Raw genomic sequence first — 20,547 nt, 5'->3', positions numbered from 1 at the left:
GCCCTGTAGCTCAGAGGGCTATGTAGCAGCAGATGCCCCCCATGAAGACAGAGCTACCAGCCTGCCATCAGCGGATCGATCGGTGACTGACGGCACAGCAGGATGACGGACGCTGGGAACCAGTCCTGTCTGCGTGGAGCAGAGGACACTGTCTCCCTCCTGGTAAGAATTAAGTGTTGACGTATGTACTTGGTGGCTGTTAAAGTAGGAAACCGAGGAACTGCTTCGTCTGGTGTCTGTCAAGTGGGCTGCTTGTGTTGTTCTGTGTCTGTAGACATATTAAGAAATTCACAAAATGACTGTGATTTGTATTGTCACCCATATTTGTTGTTTTAGACCAAACTAATAGTAGAAACGCACATATCTGAAGAGTAGCAACCGTCTCAGCTAGGTGACAGGACTGGAATGCAGACAGGTTGGTTTAACAACATGACCATGCTGTGGGAATGCGCTCTGGAATTTCTTAACGTGCCTTGCTTGACCAAAGAGCAACACGCAAAAATGTATGTGGTGTACTGAGGTTAGTAGATCTTGTCACACTGATGGTGCATGTACATTTTTCAGAAGTTGTTCAGTCATTAAAGGTGTGATGCAGACATCTTACTGCAGCCTCAGCAGCTCTGAATGTGGTGTTATTTTGTCTGTTAAAAGCTTCGTGTCAAAATTGTTGAGCTTTGTTTTCTTGTCCTCAGGTGTGCTTGTTCCATTCATTTGAGGAGTGGGCGGGCCTCGATCAGGAGGACTACTTCAGTGTTTTGGAGTATCTGCTGTGGGTCTTCACCCCATTGGCCATTGTCTTCATTGTGCCCTTCCTCATTGTCATCCTCCTTTACTTGTCTATACTCTTCCTTCATGTCTACAAGGTACACACACACTGTGCATCTCATACGCTGAACAGTGTAGTTTATTCTATATTAACAATATCTATATAGTTATATTTAAAACATACTTTGCGTCGATGTGTGTTGAGATGACTTTTGTGTGAAATTCATACTATTATCTCTTCTTTCGGTCTCTGTGAACGTGTCTAAGCAGATAGATTACAAAAGATCATGACATACCTGAGAACGTCTTTGTTTAACAGAGGAAGAATCAGTTGAGAGAAGCTTACTGCAACAACCTGTGGGATGGAGCCCGGAAGACTCTGGCGATGTTATGGGATGGACACGGAGCCATATGGCATGGTAAGACACTAGCCTTAGACTCACTGGGTTTCTGCTGTACCTGCCAGATGTGAACAGATTGATTTTCTGAGGGCACATGATGCTCAAACTGTAAATGAGACAGTCATTGCTATAATCACAGGCTCAGCTGTATTTCGCTCTAGTGTTAGCTATTTGTCATATCTTGTCTTTGCAACATTATAAATGTGCAGTATAGTAAAATCTATGTTATCTAAAATGAACCACGTCACTGCCCACAAAAGTTCTTCCAGTGTTTCCTTAATACAATGGGCGGAGCAGGGTCGCTTGTACTTTCTACTTTGAGTTGGATCTTGGGCTTTGGTTATAAGGTTTGACAAGTCTTGAGAAGTGCTCATAGTTTAAGCTCAGGTGACGAAGTTCATTTATCTTTTCTACATGTATAGAAATATCAACGAACCCCCTCTGATTAAGTAAAGCTTCTTTTCCGTTCCGTTCTTTCACCCTTTTTGCTTGCTGGAAATTTTTAGAAAGTGTATGAACAAGCTCTGTCTCTGTGTACAAGGCTATGAGATTCATGGGATGGAGAAGATACCTGACAAAGGACCAGCACTTATAGTCTACTATCATGGAGCCATTCCTATAGACTACTACTACTTTCTGGCCAGTGTTATCATTCAGAAGGGACGAACATGTCACTCTGTAGCTGATCACTTCCTCTTCAAAATCCCAGGTACTCACATGACCTCCCTCATGAAATGAAAACACCACTAGTGCTTTTTGACTGTAGAAACTAAGGATCTGACTTCGTGATTACAACACGTAGGACAACATTTATCTGCGTGCTTTAGCCCCGTATTTGTTTCTTATGATGCTTAATGCTCTGATCAGTGTGACTATGATCAGAACCAGTGTGACTATTTTGACAAAGACAAGCAATAACTGCTGGTTTAACTTATATGTTTACAGTGTGTTTTTCTTTTGCTCCTCCATCTTAATGCTCCAGGTTTTAAGTTACTTTTGGAGGTGTTCAGTGTAATCCATGGTCCTCAGGAGGAATGTGTTCGGGCTCTAAGGAATGGCCACGTTTTGGGAATTTCTCCCGGAGGAGTGCGTGAGGCTTTGTTCAGTGATGAGACTTACCCTCTTCTTTGGGGCAACCGCAAAGGTTTTGCCCAGGTTGCCATTGACTCTCAAGTGGTACGTTATTATTATTATTATTGTTGTTGTTGTTGTTGTTTTTACAATTTAACCTAAACCGTAGTAACTTGAGTCATTCCAACATACAGCTTTTAGGTTACATCAATACTATTAGTTAAAGCAAGCAAGTTATCAACACATACTTGTCTGCCAGTGTCAAATACCCTTTGGGTGACTCTATGTTCATATGCATGTAACCTTGTTAGAATCTGCATTTTCTGCCACCTAAATAGAAACCTGGCTTACAAAATGAATGTGGGGGTATAAAAAACCTTATTTCCCTAGCCAGATGTTTTGTCAGATTGGTCCCTGCTCTGAAATCCATGAACACCTTCATCTGTAAGTGGAGTTGTTTTTCTGTTCATGTTAACCTATTATGTCTGTAAAACAGCATGGACCTTGGTAAACACATTTGTTCCTTTTACAATTCTTTTACAAAATGGACGTTTTCTGCTTTAAACCTGCCTGTTCCTTGGAGGAGAACATGCTAAGACAAAGCACAGTGTTCAAGCCGTCATACACTTCTGAAACCTAACAAACCACACTGTGAAAGTAAAGGCCTGGATTTGTTATCCAGTGCTGGCTGATCACCTGGCCACTCTTTTAATATAATATACATAATCAACACTTGGATCTACTGTGTTTTACTGTCCTCCCACCTAACAGTTGTTATAATGCAGACATCTTAGTCCCACGCTGTTAGAACTTTGCAATGTAAATCATTTTCTCTGACCTCTTCCTGCCTTCTTTTCTCTTCTAGCCAATAATTCCAATGTTTACTCAGAATGTGCGTGAAGGCTTCAGATCTCTGGGAACGCTCAGTAAGTGTACATCATAGATAGATAGATAGATAGATAGATAGATAGATAGATAGATAGATAGATAGATAGATAGATAGATAGATAGATAGATAGATAGATAGATAGATAGATAGATTTTTTGATCCCACAGTGGGGAAATTCTATTACAGTAACAGAAGACAGCAAATAAATTGTGCAGGATTGCAAAAAAAGGAGCATAAAAAATAGTAGTAGTAATAATAATAAACATTATGTGTGCATATTTACAACTCAAAAATAGTGTCCGAGATAAAGTGACCAAACAACAGTGCAGATTTTTGTGCTAATGGGCTCCCACCATCATGTTCAGTGAACATGTGGGTCCAGTTGGAGTTAATCTCAGCTCCTTGGGCTGCGAGGCAGAGTTGATCAAAAAGTCACCCATAGACAAAGACTGCCATCAAATTGTTGTTGATGTTGATTTAAATATAATAGTTATACACTAAGAGTAGAGATTTTGGCTCAGGGAAATTGATAATTTAGGCATTTAGACACAGGACAGGAACAAGTGCTTTTAAAGGTAATGTGTTGCACGGACAGTGGCAGGGAGCGACGTCCCGCCTACTCCGTTTTCACGTTCTGTCTGTTTCTATGAAGGATTCTTCCGCTGGGTGTATGAGAGATTCCGTCTCCCCATAGCTCCTGTGTACGGTGGCTTTCCAGTGAAGTTTCGGACCTACCTTGGTGACCCCATCCCCTACGACCCCAACATAGGCGCAGCAGAGCTGGCAGAGAAGGTAAAGCAGCCTAAGTTATAAATTAAACAATCAGGATAAACTAAGATTCTTCCTACAACAATTCCTGTTTTCTGACAAACTCCATTTTGGCCTTTCTGGTTTTAGTAGCAGTGGTTTACATAAACTCTGCAGTGTGATCTTCACAGATATAAAGTGTTTTTTGTTGTGTTTTAAGCAATGAACTAAATCATAGGTTGGCCTGCTCTCTTCCCTCCTCGTGTTTTGGGCTTTCTGCCTAATGATGCTGGTACATGTAGGGGCAGCTCTTTTATTGACAGCTGATGACATCAAAACATTAACTCAACACTTTAAACCAACTCTGAACCTTTGACCCTTTTACGATTCACGGAATATGAGTTATTCATTCATATTCATCTCTTCTTGTCCTTCAGGTGCAGCAGGCAGTTCAGTCCCTAATAGATCAGCACCAGCAGATTCCAGGAAGCATACTAAGAGCCTTGTTGGAGAGATTCCACTCCAAACAAAAAGGTCGTTGAAATGAGCACTAAAACAACTACTTGTGTGTGTGCATGTATGAGTGACTATGCAGGTAATTCCTTGAAATATTGCTTTTTAACAGCACTTTGCACATTTTCATTTGACTTTACTGAGAGAAACAGTGGAACAAAGTAAGATCACACTTCAGGGTGACACTAGACAAATAACCATCTTTATGTTGTATAATACTGCACAAGTTGTTCTTTGTACCTCTACTTGTAGTTACTTGCTGTAGTTGCACTTTATGTAATATTGCAATTAAAGCAAGAAGACATACAAACCGGGGTCAGATGCTGTACATAAATAATGACTGAGTTATTTTGTGAGAACCATCCACTGAGCAAAGCTCTGGTTCAGTGATTTTTAAAGCTTTACTGTTGCCAGTGAATGACCCATAACTGTTTCATATGTTCTGTTTGTGGAACTGAACACAAGTCATAAGTTACTTTGTGCCCCAGATTATACAAAGATGTGCGTTTTGCACTACGTCTGAATTAATTGTTACTGAATAATTGATTGATTTGAAAATAAATGCAGTGAATGAACAAATAATAAGTCAGTACATTTTACTTTTAGGTCTAAAAGTGGTGGATGTTGATTTGTTATAACTCAAGTAGTAGGTGCCTTTTTGTAGTCAGTCAGACTATACAGTACACCGTGTCGTTCCTCTGTCGTTCCTCGAGGAAGACTTACACACACACACACACACAATCTAAAATATGACTTAGGATTAATAGGGTAAGGTTTTAGCACTTTCAGCTCAAAAGACAAAGTGAGGCCTGAAGGTTTGGGAATCCTGTGGAACTTCCTCTGTCTTTGAGCACTGCACACTAAATCTAACCTATAACACTGAAGGGCTTCATGCCTAGTCCTGAAATCGAGTAAATCTTAATAAACAATTAAATCATCTCATTCATTTATTGTGGAGACAATCCAGTCTTACTGTATGTTTATTGATGTGTTAAATAGTATGTGGACCCATGACTTGGTCACTGGTTTGTCCCCTTTTTGCAGCAGTAAATACTTACTTAATAAGTACTACTACTTATTAAGTAATTTCTTCCTACAGAACAGCTTAAATCAAATATGCCATTTTCCTTGCATGTACTTGCGTTTAATACACTTTCACACTATTTTTACACCTACAGTGTTTCTTGTTCAGCATTTCTTTGTTTTGGTTTATTGTAGGGCTGCACCATATAGGGATAGTCTGCAATGACATGTGCAATAACATGAGGCAATACTGCAATGGTGATATAACTTTGCATTACATTTATACAGTTCCTGGTTTATTCCACAAAAAACTTTCCAACATGAAAATTAAGCACAAATATATTGAAGCCTAATTGCAAAACATTTAACTGGTTTATTTCAGGTACAGTGGATGATATAGTCATCTGTGTAACATGTTGCTGGAAAAGACCAACAGAGGGCAGGGGCGCAGAAAGGGTCCATTGGTGTTGCAGTGTTATCAACAAGATGTTTATTCTCCTGTAGTTTTCATACAGTTTATACATAGTTGTTTTTATTGGAGCAGTGTCAGTCTCAGTGAGTCTTGTTTCAGGCTGGTTGTTTGTAAATTTCCTTTTTTCAAAGTTTGATCGGAAACATGTCCAGGGGCTTATGTTCTACTGGGCTAAAGTGAGCTAGCTTTAAGTTAGCTCAAACTCTAGCTGATGCTATTGTCTAAGTTTCGCAGTATAATTGAAGGGCCTCCCATGATTGATATGCATGCCCAAATTGACTCAATTTAGACTGTCTTTTGTCTTGCTGCATTGTTCATGAGCTTCAGTTTAATGGTGCTTCCTTGTACAACCCTGTCAGGGTTCATGGAAGTAAATGTGCAGAGCTCGATGGACTGCTGCATCCAAGGAAGACTAAAAGGAAAAGCCAGAACAGGGTCAACAAGGTCATGGACGGGCCATCGGGAACCTGAGGCATGCCCTTAGTTATAGGCATAGCAAGCAAAAGTGGCAGGGTGGCTAGAACCAGACTGTGTGGTCTGTAAGGGCCCCAAGGCATGTCCCTCAGGTCTGCAGAAAGTCACTCCTAACCGGTCCTCATGCTTACAGATGGATGGGGGAGACAGGGTCGAGGGAGGTTGTCTAAAGGATAGAAGCCAAATGTGAGCAAGGACTATGAATCCCTCATTTATATACACTGGTGTATATTCGTCATTGCCCTAGGAAGGTATCCATACATGATCTAAAAAGATTATTCCCATACATATGGAATGCATAATATTGTAGAGATAGATACTGATATAGATGTGCAACCATGTTTTCATTACACTTCTTATCTAAACTTGAGCAAAACTGTAGACAGACAGCAGTGTTGATTTTGCTATTTGGCCATGCACATCAATGAATGCTCTCCTGACTCATGAACACACAGCCCTTTGGTCCGCTAGTTGTTATTCTGTGGTGACCTCCTAGAGCACTTTTACTTTCAGGTTGAGGTTGTCTGTGAGTAGCTGGTTGGAGTGTTGGAAGGAAAGCTCTCAATCCACAGTCCGTCCTTACTGTATGTTGTACATCAACCAGGTGATGTGAGAGTAGACTAACATCTAAACCACTGGCACACGATCAACACATACTGTTACACAAGCTCCTTTTGTGTATGGACAACATCTACACAGCGAGAACACTCTTTATTCCTCTTTACAGGCGACCTGTGACCTGTAACTGCTCCAATCTCTTCCATTCTTTTATTATTCAGTTGATCCTAGTAAAAATGAACAGACTGATGAATCAGTAACACTAGAGGCTACACAAATATGCAGGATTGAATCATTTACCCAAGTCGCATAATAAAGAAGCTTTTGTGTACTTCGGCACCTTCAGTCTAGTTTTGTGCTTCACCTAAGTTTTATGTTTGTTGAAGTAGCAGAGAAGAGTTCATCAGGTATCTGAGCTGTAAATAAACTGGTTGTGTTTGAAAAGACCTCCACGAGCAGCACGTTAGTCTTAACCATGAGGCCGATGTTCATATATGTGCTTCGTTTATACCCTGACAGATCATTCTGGAGCAGTACTGTATTTCCTCTCATAACTAAATTGTTATATTTATCATATCGGTACAAATACTGCTGATATTGTGAGGATGTTAATGGTTTTTGTTTCATTTCTGAACCTTCAGTGCTTTCTCAGCAGTGTTGTGACCTAATCAAATAATTAGTATTGTTTAAATTGTGCTAGTTTTGCATGTGTGTTGCATGGATGAGTAAATATTAAACTTTTCACTGCCATTGTTGTTTTTATAAGCCTTTGTGAGACCAAGTGCATATTTGAGTGTTGTTTAACTGGAAGCTATACTTCTGTGAACGTATTGCCTTGTTTCATGTTCAAGTTGTTCTTGTTGTTTTGAGATGATCTAATATCTATTTTTGAAAGTTTGTCTATGTCTAAATGTAGAACTTCTAAATATTGAGATCCTCTCAAACCTGCTAATAAATCTATTTTATTAAGCTGTGTCATTTTTTTTACTTTAATAAGATGTCTGTTGTTGTCACTGAATTCATCATTGAGTTCATCTACTAGGGGAGGTCCTTCATTGTTCCTCCTTCAGTCGATACTCTCGACAACATTATGTACAAAACCTGTTGATTTGTGGACAAAGTGTTTGATTTGAACTTTTAATTAGACAAAAGTGAAAATGAAGTACTGTAGTGAGCCTGTTTTCAGTTGTTAGAGCGAGGTGTACTGGGCTGAAAAGATAATATTGCCAATAGCAACAATGATAATAAAGCAGAAGACAAACATACAGTACCAGCACAATCTTTTGTTTGTTTGTTCCTGTGAGCATCTTTACAGTAAATAAATAAAGGGTTTACATCTGATGTGGACTACTTTCCGTAGCAAATCATCGCAGTCTTGACTCGATGCTGCAGCTTTTGGGTTTTCTGCCCCAACTACCTCGCAGGACGCGTTAAAGAGCAAAGGAAGAAGCGTGAGGCCAGAAAAATGACCACAGTGTAATTTATTAAATGAAATTTGGTAGTGTGTGTTGCATTAGAGTCAAATAAAAATTTACAAAAATCCCCATATATATGTACAAAAATGCCATCTTAACCAGGTTCATGACATAATTCGTTTTCCCCATTAGACTCATATTTAGCACTTCAGACTTTCATCACACAATGCAACTTACTGAAAAGACTGATATTTTTGTATCATTTTTTTTGTACACCACAAACACCACATTGAACGTTTTTTCTCTGTAGTATATCGCCATAGTTACACCATCATGGTGGCATCAAACCTCTAAAGAGACACCCTTCACAGTCACAACTCAAAGGAGAGGAATGTTTTTAACATGTACACTTTGCATACATTTATTTACAGATAAACTTTACTGTATAACTCAATCAGTTCACTACCTGTGGTTCTGTGTTTAGTCGGCTCTAAACACACATCTGTACAGTGATTATACACGTGTGACTGGAGTCGTTCTTTGTTCACCTGTGTTACTGTGCTTGTACCTCGGCTCTCCTGGAACTGCTGCTGCTTGAACTGCAAACGTTAGACTCAAAGTGCTTTGTGTTTCCAGGTCCAGACCTTAGGATCCTTTAAAGCTGGTGACCAGACAAACATGACTTGTTGACATATCAGAGCTACACACACACACATCACGTTGTTTACGATGCTGTGCATTGGCCGTGTCTGCAGAGGAAGTTGACTCCAGTGTTACGCTCCTCTGAACTGCTCCGCAGTTAGAATCGCTCAGCCGATCGCCCGAGAGCTGCTCAGGGAGAGAGGGACGGCTCAGGCCTAGTAGAAGCACAGTAACTACTGCTGACATATTATGCTTTGAATAGAGTAAAAAAACACACACATCTGATCTCTCTCTTTCTCTCTCTCTCTCTCTCTCTCACACACACACACACACACACACACACACACACACACACACACACACACACATACACACACACACACACACACACACACACACGCACACACACGCACACACACGCACACACACACTGGGCTAATCAGAAAACCTGTGCTTTCAGTACAGCCTCAAACAATGTTTTGGATGATGAGGTTGAAATAAAGACAAAAATAGAAATCTATTTTCTTTAAGGCAAACTAAACCTAGAAAGCAGCTTCTAAGAGTTATGGTCAGAGTGAGGAGGGTCTATCGATGCATGTCCTGTACGATGAGCAGAATACCCACCACCATGAGACTGGAGAACTCGAGCACCTATGGAACATGAATGAAGGTTCCCATGTTTGTGACAGCACCTCAGCGTTGTTTGACCATTGTACCGATTGCTTAGACTGAGGAAACTAAGCAGCCTCCTCCTGCTGATGTTTAGCATAAGGGGTTAAGCTAAAGGCAATGCTTTGACTTTAATGTTCCATGGTCACCAGGAGAATCAGAACAAATATTAGGCTAGTTGTTCAAGTGGTCTAACATTTGGCACATTTGAAAGCCTGTCCAGTCATTTCCCTATCATCATGTCACTGTAGTGTGCTGGCAGACATCCTAAGGCCAGCTGGGCTCCTCAAGGAGTCCAGAGGCAGGACGTCGGGTCTAAAGTGTCGCTTGTATAACAGGTATTGCTGATGATGGGTGGAGGGCGTTTTGTTCATGAAACAAACCGAGGTAGTTATGTAAGCGTCAGATACTCGTTACAGCGTAGAGCTTCTTGAAATGAACAAAGGAGAACACTGTGTTTTAAATGGCATAAGGCTGCTTCACACAGAGCAGGCTACAGAGGAGGAGCAGGAGGAGTCTGTCCGCTCACTGGTGCCGATTGTGTAAAATAATGAATGGCCGAATCAGCACCTCTCAGAGATGAACCCACTGAGGACCTCTGCTGGTGAACTGTGAGTAAGACACACAGTATGACAGCAAAGGTCTGCAGTTGCTTCTCCTCGACTCAGCATGAGACCAGTGAGTCTGTGGCCTCCTGCCTCCTGTGATAGTAACTAATTGTTGTTGGTTGTGTAGACCTGTTTTGATGGCTCCCCTGACAAACTAAAAAAAGTTTTTAGTGATCTTCCATCTCTATGTGTAGTCGTCTACTGAACTGGGCCATTTCCATCTGGACAGTGACAGTGTGAAGCTCCTGTAGCAGCTGCTCCAAGTCTCACTCAGCTCCTTTGTGCTACTGTGCTTTTTAAAATCCAACAGACCAAACAATATCTAAAGGCAACGAAATGAAGAAAAACAAAGCGCTGTGGTAAGAACAGCTGTAGCAGCCTCCATACAACACAAAGACACGCGGCTGTGTAGTGGCAACAGGCCAAGAAAGGAAACCTACAACTATTGAGCTATGTCACAGCTTCCATACACACTCACTTCCACTGGCTGAACTCACTGGGAACCACAGCGCTGGGCTTTGAGCCACTGCTCACGTCATATCTGTTCTCTTCGTGTTCTCATGGACAGGCTCTACTGCGCTCCTTGTGGGATGTACTTCACCTGCAGCTAATTCACTTCACCTCGATACATGAGGTGAACTCAGTTAAGAGTTGAATTCTCAGGCAGCTGTAACCAAAGCTGCAGCAAACCGTCTGCCTCTGAGGCCGAGAGCTTCTCAGGTAAGTGTGGCCTACAAACAGATGAACCCTGCTACGGAACACATCACGTGACCGACTCATTCAACACCGACCTGTTCCACCAGCCACCGTCACATTAAAACAGCATCTCTAATGAAAAAAGCATATAAGAGCTGAAATGTGTCAGGACACTGGGCGGCGCCCCGTCCTCCACATCCATCCATCATTCGGTTTCGTTTAGTGCTTTATATTTAAAGATGAAAATCGTGGAACCCACTGTCTCCTGACATAGACGTAACGAGGTCAAACCTGCGTTGAATGTCTGAGGCTTGTTGGGCCCCAGATGTTTACAGTCTCGCGCCATGATTATCCAGCTGACTTGTGCTTTTCTCTCCACTGGCCGTCCTTCATTGCACTTGGGATGGAACTGAACTTGAAAACCGTTCACACAGGCAGATAAACCTTTGATGCCGTACTCTTGATATCGCACCATCTGAAATCAGAACTGAACCTGCTGTAGGTGATTATTCTACATATGACTGGCTGCTCTATGTGGTGAAGTCCAGCTGCTTGTGCTGGGAGTCTAGACATTATTGAGTGTTTGAGGGTTTCCAGATGTGCAGGCATTGCTAAACAGACAGTCTGACACAGAGTGGGCCGTGAACCATGAACATATGTCTGAAAAGCCACCGTCTGGACCTCATTTCAGCACCACTATCAACACAGCTAAGCCTGATGAGTCGCTAGCATGATTGATACCATACTGTGGACAATAACCTGGTATAAGGGACTCCACCTGGTGAAGGGGCAATATCCATCAAAATTGTCCAGTGTGAATACGAGTGGTTCTAAGTTCAGTCTTTTCCGCAGGTCTAAACATTCCCAAGCTCCCAGCCTGCAGGCTCCACAGTTTGTGTGCTCTCAGTATTCAGAGTTGGAAGCAGAACCTTCCAACCACACGCCCTCCTGAGCTGCGTCTTCTTTTTAAACACACATACACACACTACTTCCAACAAATACACACTTACCACAAAACACAGAGTTACAATGACGTCAGGCGCCTCTACCCCCTCTCTAAAGTAAAAAAATGCTGCATGTTGTATCAGAGTACTGTACATCCTGGTGGGTGGCTTGGTTTGGCTGAGACGGCCGCTTGTCTGTGTTTCCTGTGTCGTCGTCTCCGTTTCTTTGCTCCCGCTTTGCTTGCAGCCAGGTTTGTGTAGCTGGCCTTCAAATAGCTGGATTGAGCTGCCAGGAAGATGTGTTTTCTTGGCATTAGGTTTTGAATGTCCTTCTGGGAGAAAGACCAGGAGCCTTCTACCCTGTGTTACTGCCCATCTGGTTGATGTATCCGAACCGAGCAGGGCTGTCCTCGTGTCGGCCACTTCCTGTCTGACCTTCTTCCACTGCAGACCAGAGTTACAGTACGTCATAGGAGGAGCGACACAAAGGCCAGAGGGAAGGTTCCGGACACGAAGCCATCGTTAAGGTGCCACACACGCGGAGCCTTTTTGGCACTAAGAGCAGGAGCAGTGACGGGCTCATACCATGAAGATGTGGATAGACGTGCCCACCCAGCTGGGCAGCTGTGGGACCACATACTCTACTGCCGAGCTGAAGGTAAGTTATAACTCAGATGATCACACCACACGGGACTTCTCTGAGGAGCGGAGGTAAAGATAACAGCACAAACCCCAACACACGCAGTGACATCAACTAAAGTCCTGACGCTGCTCCGGTCATGACTAACAGGGATGGATCCTGGGTGGGCATGAGGAGGAATGCACTATGGAAGGTGAGGATGGTGGTAGTAGGAAATTCTTATTGCCACAGTCCCTGTTGCTGTTCAGGCGGTATCTGATGATGTGAGAGGAGCTGGGACTATAACGTGGTCTCATATTCCAGCCTCTCCTGCACCAGCGCGTCGTCCTTGTACTGCAGCCGTGGAGGAGACACAGAGCAGTCTATGGCCAGGATTGCTTTGCGTATGCTGCGGTCGAGGACGTGGCGCTCCCACGCTGGGTAGCGGTTCCTACACAGGTCGATTTTGATGACAGTCTCCTCGAGGCGTGGGGCGCGGGACGACGGCGTGGACGGCACCGTGGGTCGGACCTGGAACACAGGCATGCAGCCGTCCCGTTCCGAATACTTGGCCGCATCGCGCTCGAGGGTTGTGGTGGCGCCGCGGTTGGAGCGCAGCGAGTTAGTGGCGCCCTCGGATGGGAGGGTGGAGAACTGAGCAGTGGGGTCCAGGTCCAGGCCCTGTCCACTTGGCGAGCGTCCAAACCGCGGCCCGTTGGGGTGGAAAAAGGCGTAGTACATGAGCATGAACACCACGCCGGTGAGGAAGCTGCTGAAGATGACGCAGAGCGCTGGGACCGCGAAGGCGTCCGTGGTGTGAGGAAGCCGGTACAGGTACCACAGCGTGCTGAGAGCGGCGTTCTCCACCAGGATCACCAGGTAGTAGATGAAGAGCCGACACCTGCAGGGATGTCACACGGGATGTTACTGTGAACTGATCATTCACAGGACGTCCATCACTCATGTTCAACAAAGTGCTCATTTTACTTCTTTCTACTTTGCTCTGCAGTTTCCTTATATCTGTCAATGTCTGGAAATTAAAGCTATAAACGGTATTTCTTTAGGAGCACACTCACCTTGTCCTTCCCTCCTTGACATTAAACCAGGAGAAGATGTAGATTATACCCACTACCATGTCGAACACAATCTCCTCCCACTTGCTGATGCAGAAGTCAGTCTCACAGTGGACAATCCAGAAGGTCATGATGCACCAGTGCAGCACAATGAAGATGCCAAAGTAGAGTTGGAACACGGAGGCGAACAGGGCAAAGGTGATGACCCTTGCTGCTATGGTGAAGAAGTGCCAGCAGAACTGGATGATAACAGCGAGGTAGCTGATGGGCTTCTTGTCATCGCGGGACTCGCGCAGGGCCTTCTGGTACGACGCCAGCGCCCAGGCCAGCGACACGAGGGAAGCGGCTGCCGTCATGCCTGAAGCACACAGTGCAGATTATTAGTTAGACCTGTGACTTCATGTCTTCTCAATGCTCTCCACAGCTGCAGCTACTTAGGCAACAATCACAGACAGGCTCTGGTTTAATCAGACTGGGTTAGGGGTGTGGAACTTACCTTGCACAGCCTGAAGCTTATGTGTCTGTATGATGATGCAGAGCTGTAGCACCAGCTGTGGTGCACTCTCCAGAAAGGTGGCCAACAGGTGCAGCATGCTCACGTCTGCAAACTCATACACCATCCTCCAGTAGTAGCGCCACCGCTCGGTCTCAGCACTCTGCCGACTCCGGACACCAAGGTAGATGGTGTGACAGTATCTGCGGGAGACAGAGCCCAACTCAGTGATTCATGCACTGTGGTACATTACACAGACACAGGTACAGAGATGATGCCACATCACAGCAGCAGTGGATGACGCTGCCCTGGTGATGATGCAGGCCCAGGCCAAGAACACTGCTGCCTGTGGCCGTGTAGTCAAACATAGCTTCATAATGCACAGGTGTACAGTGCCTCTGTTGTCAATAAAGAATAGGAAGAATAAATGTGTGTGTGTGTGTTTACAGATACTGATCCAGACTTACAGCAGCTGCCACTCAGCCTACATTCACACAGAGGCTCCATTCATATGGACTGAAATGAGTCAGGACAAGAAGTCAGGTCATTCAGCTTTATAGTGAAACCAGGCCGTCATAAGGCTCTACTTCTATGTACAAATACACATACATCACATAGTAGTGAGACACTGAACAAAGGATGAAATGCTGTATGTACTAAAGTGTGAAGTGAACAAGATCATTTGATAACCCAGTGGAGCCTGTGATGAGTCTACAGCAGAAGCTGTGTGTCAGCGAGAACTCACCAAGACTAACGACATACATACAAATCCACACACGCAAACACACACACACTTTGTAAATCTGATGGTCTACCACTGCTGCTGACGCGATTATGCCTCAAATCTGTGTAGAGACAAGGTTTACTACCCGACCACTGAGACTGTTAATGTACATTACAGTAGAGTAATGTAAGACCTCAGTTTCACAGCCATTAAAGTGGAATAGCGCCAGCAGTGTATTCCTTCTGATTCATTCAGGTTATATTACAACCCATTCATCTCATGTGTCCTCCACCATTCAGACGTGGTCAGTTGGACTGAGACATGAATGCTCTGTCGTAGCAGTTGAAGACAACAGAGGACTGAGGATCTACACAGATGTTGGTGCTGCATCCTTGAAGCGTGTTTAGAAGCCGAATTCAATTGAACAGAATGCCAGCAGTGCGGGAATTGTCCTGATCTTAGTTCGAGGCTTCAGAGAGGACGCCACATGTAACAAGTCGTCTTTTCCTAGGATGAGAAAGTGACAATGCTGCTCTGATCTGTTGTCGTGCCGACGATTGGCTTCCTTTAGGCTCCTTCCTCTTTATGGTTCACTGAAACCTAGTGGACGATTTGACAAGTGGCACCAAGTGCAACAATGTCCTGTAAAAATGCAAATGCAATGCAAATGATCCATACATCTGCAGAATGACGTGGTGCAGGTTATTATAGGGCCATCGTCCTTTGATATCAGGAACAACATAGACATTAGCCCAATGGAAAAGTCAAGTCAAGTTTAGTTGTCGGTGTTCTTGGTCTATAATGTTACAGTTCAATCTTTCACACTCATGCTGCAGGATGTGAAGGTCGACCTGCTGACACCATGACACTCTACCTGCTCTGCTGCTTATTGTTTCGCTGTCCCTCTGCTCCGGTGTAAGGACACGATGAATAATGGAGGAGGCAGACATTCACCTATGAGTTGTCCCACTGTCCAACTGACCAGAATCCAGCTGGGACCAGTGCTTGTTTTACAGTATGTAGACCCAGAACCTCAGCTGTCCAACCGCATCCTTCCCCTCCATCAGCCTCCAGCATGAGTAATGTTAGAGGGGTCTTTGATCAGCATTTCTCCCTTAAGCTAGATATACAGAAAAAAAAGGCCAAACTCGTCTTCCACTTGAAGAATAGTGCTAAAATTAGAAGCATCTTTTCTGCGTTGGCATTGGTTACTAGGCTGGACATCCAAACAACCTGCTTAAAATGCTGACTGGAACCAGTCGAAGCAGCTGCCATCATGAATGTGGTTCTGCTGAGTCTATTTTCATATACTGTAAGGTTTGCTGCTCAAAAGGGATTCAACGTGTGGTGGGTTTATTTTGAAAGTTCTTAAAAGGAACCCTGGATCCTAAAATCTAGGTTTTATTAGATTCCTGTGACTCTGGAATACATATTATGTTTTTATTATCCTAAATTATATTATCATAAATTATAGTTAGATATAAACATAACTTGTGATTGTTTACCTGATCTTCAGAGAGATCAGAGAGCAGAATAGTTTTTTTCTCAACAGCGTTTGCATGGTGATGCTAACAGTTAGCATTGGCGGCCTGAAGCTAAGTGCTAATGCTTATGTAGCGATGCTAACAGAGAGCCATCTTCTTGGCTCCACATTCCCTCTACTGTAATGGTCTAAATTTAGTTTAAATGTTTACTCAGGTTTAGTGGTTAATGTGCTTCAGTAACGAGGGACCACAAACATTAGCAGCGTCTCAGATCCCATCTTTATGTAGAGTATCTGTTAACATAGGAGCCAAAACAAGTAGATCACATCAGCTTTTCCAGCTCTGCCTTTATCCATGGGGGATCATAAACACTATGGATCAAAGCTGACTCTGGCGAATAGCAACCAACTGACTGATCTGAGTGTCTCCATATTTAATGGCCCATGGTTGTACATCCTGAACAAGCCAAAGAACATCAGACAACAACCTGATGATGATTATATGCTATAACTCAAAAGGAAGTGACCCATTGAATCCATTGGATCCTTCCAGGCCCTCCTGGTGCCAATAGCACATGAGATACAGAGGTCAAACAAACTGGGACAAACGCACAGCTCAAAATTCTGGTGAAGAATGAAGAGATTTATGGGCTCTTTCACGTGTATGATATTTGGTGACAATTCCACAAACAAAAACTCCAAAAGCCAAGGTTCAAAGAAAACCCTATTTTTGTTCTCTGTCATTTATGTTTTAGGTTAAACATCTGCACCAAAGGACAAACAACTGCTGAGAACATCTGGCCTCCAATGAAGCTTAGGAAACATTTCAGTCCATTTTAAATGTAGGGTTGCAGTCACATATTCATTTCATTTAGTATATTGGTCATTTTGAGCTCTCTAGCCAGTTAGATAAGACTGAGGGAAATTTGACGACTGGATGCTGTTCAAGGTGTTCTGCTCTCCTGTGGTAGAATTTAAATGACAGCCAGTCTTCTCATATTTGTGGAGCAATCAGTTTAATGGAGACCAGCCACGCAGTATGTGCACAGATAGAGTGATTTGTTAAAAGGAAGGAAACGGGTATGAGCACTAACACCAACAGCATCATTCAGCCTGTGTTTTAGCATGCAAAGAAACTATTTGTTGTGTGACTGATTATGGCAGCGTGGCGTCGAGCAGCCTGGGTCAGTAGAGCCTGCAGCTGTGGAGAGCAAAGGCAGCATCGCACGAGTGTGACTGACAAGTCAGGGCCAACACCTTGTAATTCAAAGTAGAGGAGAGCAGGCTAAAGATGGCAGCTGACAGCAGGCGGAGGGGCTGGTACTGTAGCTCAGATCCCATCACTGATGACCACACACACACACACACACACACACACACACACACACACACACACACACACACACACACACACACAGGCCTACCTCCATATCTGACCCAGCTGGAGGATGTGGATCACGGACTGGCCGAACCACACGCAGAAGGAGTAGTAGGGCGAGCGCTTCCTGCTCCTGGCGCCCAGCGCGGTGCTCGCCGTGCTGTTGGTCGTGGTGTTCTTGCTGGCGGTCGACGCCTGCCTCTGCGGCGTGGTCGGGTGGTTCGGAGCCGTAACGTCGCCGTGCGAGGCCGACCCGCTCAGCAGCTTGTTGCCATCCATGTGGGAGCAATCGGCGGCCGATTCTGCGCCTTCCTCGGTGCCAAAGTCGTGGACGAACCATCTGAAGCTGAACAGCTGCACCGAGAAGGAGCCCAGCACCACGAAGAAGAGCGTCAGGCCGAACCACCAGTATTCGCGGCGGAGGTAGTAGTCGACCGACAGCCACACGTCGGTGCCCACGTCGGCCAGATACACAGCCACTGCGGCCACGATCCACAGACAGTCCCACAGCGTGTACTTCTGCTGCTCCCTGCCCAGGCGGAGGCACGTCGAGTTGGAGCCTCCTGCGCCGCAGCACCGCGACTCCCCGTTAGCGAAGTCCCCTTCGCCCGTGCCGGCGGAGTCCGACTGGCCGCCCGGGTGGAGCCCCTGCACCGAGCCGGAGTGCTCCGAGTTCTGCAGCGGGGTGAAGGCCACGTCACTCTTCTTCATCTTCAAGACCCCGTCCGACTTAGCCGCCATTATCACGGGCTTGTAATCTTACTCTGTTATTTCCTCTCCGTCCCTCCCCTCCGCTTCTCCCCTACCCTGCCTCTCCTCGTCGACACCCTACGGCGTGTCTCTCCTACTCCTCCTCCTTTCTGGGCAGGACTAGCTCCTCTACACTGGCGCCTGGTCATAATACAGAATAAAGACACATGAGAAGAGTGAACGTTGCACCGTGCTTGCTGCAATGCCCGGGCCCATGTTGCGTCGTTACTGGACCCTCCGAACCAGCCGTCAGGAGGCTGTTCCGCTTTGTTTCCTCCAGCCTACCTCAACGAATCCTGCTCCTGCGACCTGTCACTCGTTGCTTTCGAGAGGTCCTGATGCTGAGGCTGCTGCTGTGGACGGACACGGGCTGAGGAGCCGAAGAAAAAGAAGGCTGCAGCCCTCGGCTTCTTCCATGGCACAGAATAGAACCTATGACATCATCCTTCTCTCTCTCTGGCTGACTCGCTCCCTCTGCTCGTCTCTCAGTCTCTCCGCTGATTCACACCGTTCTAACGCACAGACCAGAGGTCTAACATCTGCTGCTGAGAGCAAACGCTTCAGTTTTTAGTCTATGTGCGTGCATGCACCCCGAATTACCATATAAATAACCAAATGTGGAGCAATCTGCAAAGCTGCAGTAACCGAACTGCTTTTCAGCACCACGGACAGCTCCCGTTCCTAATGTTACTCAGCGGATTTAGCAGCAACTTCAAGTATAGTGGTTTTCAAAACGCTTCCTGTTGACTGTGTAGAGTGTGAAATAACAGACAAAATACAGGCTAGAAGGCAAATTCTGGTCATCGTCTAACGAAATACACCTAATCAAAGCCACAGAATTTAGCTTTGGTCTCATCCAACCAAAGAATTTTCTCCTTCAGTCAGACAACGAGTCTCCTGGTTTCCTACTTCCACAAGATCTAAATGGGCCAGTCCAGTCAATAATAAAATGTTTTGTAATGTTGATACAATAAAGTCCTGAAAAATGTTGAATGCGAAGTTAACGAAAATGATTTTGTCTAAAAAGGAGATTTCTGATTTGGGGCTTTGCTGCGTCTGAGCCTGAACTGTGTCGTCAAGGAATAATAAATGATCTTTAAGACAATTTCAGGTTGTGGAACATCTGACGGTTGGTAAAAGCCTTTCTTTTTATAGCAGTGTACAATTCAGTACAAAAGTAATAGCATCAAATCAAAACTGCTCTCTCATCTTGTCCTGGTCAGGCTGCAGCCTGGACCCTGGACTTGAACAGGTCGCCAGTCTATCACCATCACCTCCATGTGTACAGACAATCAACTACTCACTGACCTTCTTGTTGCTGACAGTGCTAACCACTATACACCCGCCCACATATGGGTCCACCCCAGCTATTAGATGATGAGAGGCAGAACATACCAACCTTACACACAAGGGGCCAAGAAATACCTGAAAATGACAGTACTGACTTGCACAGTGTCTGTGTGTGCATGTATCTGATGAATGGTATTGATCCTAATCATATCACATGACATTAACCAACACTCCAGAGTCCCACGGCAGAACAAATGATGCATCAACACCCTGAGCCCTCTGTGGCTATTCACAAATATGCTCCATCTCTGTGAATAATGATCCAGAGGGATGAAGAGAAGCTTGTGTACGTCTTACATTGGTTCTTAGTCTGTGTCACACTCGTGGAGAAACAGAACAAACACCAACAAGCTCATCCACAGTGGTTTGTGCCGTTCCCTGCAGCTCGCAGCAGATGCAGCATCACAGGCAGCATCTGACCCACAAAGTTTTAAATAGCAGCTTGTGATTCTAGCAGAAGCTGCACCATAAATCAGGCATAATGAGTCAGCGACTGGCTCTGAAACAGAGGCATGGCTGGATGAACCTCTCTCTCTCCTCACACAGGCCGGTGGAGGAAACTGTGAGCCTCCTACCACCCGGTTCTGATGTTTCCTCTCCTCTCTCCTGGTGCTGCTCACCTGTGTTTTTACATTTCAAAGTGTTTTAAGATGATAGCTGTGTTGAATTGGTTTTACATGTACTGAACTGAAGTGACGGCAGATGTTTCATAGGCCATTCATCATTAATCAATTTGAAATAACCCATATATGTTTTAATTTGACATATTGTGCAAACAGGCCTCGTGTAG

General features: G+C 44.6%; 2 protein-coding genes across 6 annotated transcripts; one reads left to right on the top strand and one right to left on the bottom strand.

The window, feature by feature from the left end:
* Window positions 1-22: 22 nt before the first annotated feature.
* On the top strand, window positions 23-7,882 carry tmem68 (transmembrane protein 68). 4 transcript variants are annotated; one of them, XM_029131469.3, is made up of 9 exons: window positions 23-162; window positions 337-415; window positions 693-863; window positions 1,085-1,184; window positions 1,708-1,875; window positions 2,149-2,342; window positions 3,103-3,163; window positions 3,779-3,918; window positions 4,311-7,882. In XM_029131469.3, exons 4-9 carry the CDS (start codon window positions 1,151-1,153, stop codon window positions 4,413-4,415), a joined length of 702 nt encoding a protein of 233 aa, XP_028987302.1. In that variant the 5' UTR covers window positions 23-162; window positions 337-415; window positions 693-863; window positions 1,085-1,150; the 3' UTR covers window positions 4,416-7,882. The 4 variants fall into 4 exon arrangements, with proteins under 4 accessions (XP_028987302.1, XP_028987300.1, XP_028987299.1 ...); XM_029131467.3 differs by having other exon boundaries at window positions 337-520; XM_029131466.3 differs by lacking the exon at window positions 337-415 and having other exon boundaries at window positions 24-162; window positions 3,821-3,918.
* Window positions 7,883-8,375: 493 nt separating this feature from the next.
* On the bottom strand, window positions 8,376-19,312 carry xkr4 (XK related 4). 2 transcript variants are annotated; one of them, XM_029132153.3, is made up of 5 exons: window positions 18,693-19,312; window positions 17,704-18,548; window positions 14,076-14,275; window positions 13,583-13,937; window positions 8,376-13,407 (listed from the first exon to the last, which is right to left on the bottom strand). In XM_029132153.3, exons 2-5 carry the CDS (start codon window positions 18,396-18,398, stop codon window positions 12,807-12,809), a joined length of 1,851 nt encoding a protein of 616 aa, XP_028987986.1. In that variant the 5' UTR covers window positions 18,399-18,548; window positions 18,693-19,312; the 3' UTR covers window positions 8,376-12,806. The 2 variants fall into 2 exon arrangements, with proteins under 2 accessions (XP_028987986.1, XP_028987984.1); XM_029132151.3 differs by having other exon boundaries at window positions 17,704-19,312.
* Between the last annotated feature and the right edge of the window lie 1,235 nt (window positions 19,313-20,547).

Source organism: Betta splendens, chromosome 17, assembly GCF_900634795.4.
Source record: "Betta splendens chromosome 17, fBetSpl5.4, whole genome shotgun sequence".
NCBI lineage: Eukaryota > Metazoa > Chordata > Actinopteri > Anabantiformes > Osphronemidae > Betta > Betta splendens.
The sequence above is the reverse complement of the archived record's forward strand: the minus strand, read 5'-3'. Positions and strand labels throughout refer to the sequence as shown.

What these genes read in the sequence shown, in the direction of transcription:
- tmem68 (XM_029131465.3), top strand. Translation starts at nt 103, where the DNA reads ATGACGGACGCTGGGAACCAGTCCTGTCTGCGTGGAGCAGAGGACACT. An exon ending in AGGACACTGTCTCCCTCCTG is followed by an intron (nt 163 to 692) that starts GTAAGAATTAAG and finishes TCTTGTCCTCAG; the next exon opens with GTGTGCTTGTTCCATTCATT. An exon ending in CAGCAGAGCTGGCAGAGAAG is followed by an intron (nt 3,919 to 4,310) that starts GTAAAGCAGCCT and finishes CTTGTCCTTCAG; the next exon opens with GTGCAGCAGGCAGTTCAGTC.
- xkr4 (XM_029132151.3), bottom strand. Translation starts at nt 18,398, where the DNA reads ATGGCGGCTAAGTCGGACGGGGTCTTGAAGATGAAGAAGAGTGACGTG. An exon ending in TAAGCTTCAGGCTGTGCAAG is followed by an intron (nt 13,938 to 14,075) that starts GTAAGTTCCACA and finishes TGTGTGCTTCAG; the next exon opens with GCATGACGGCAGCCGCTTCC. An exon ending in GTCAAGGAGGGAAGGACAAG is followed by an intron (nt 13,408 to 13,582) that starts GTGAGTGTGCTC and finishes ACATCCCTGCAG; the next exon opens with GTGTCGGCTCTTCATCTACT.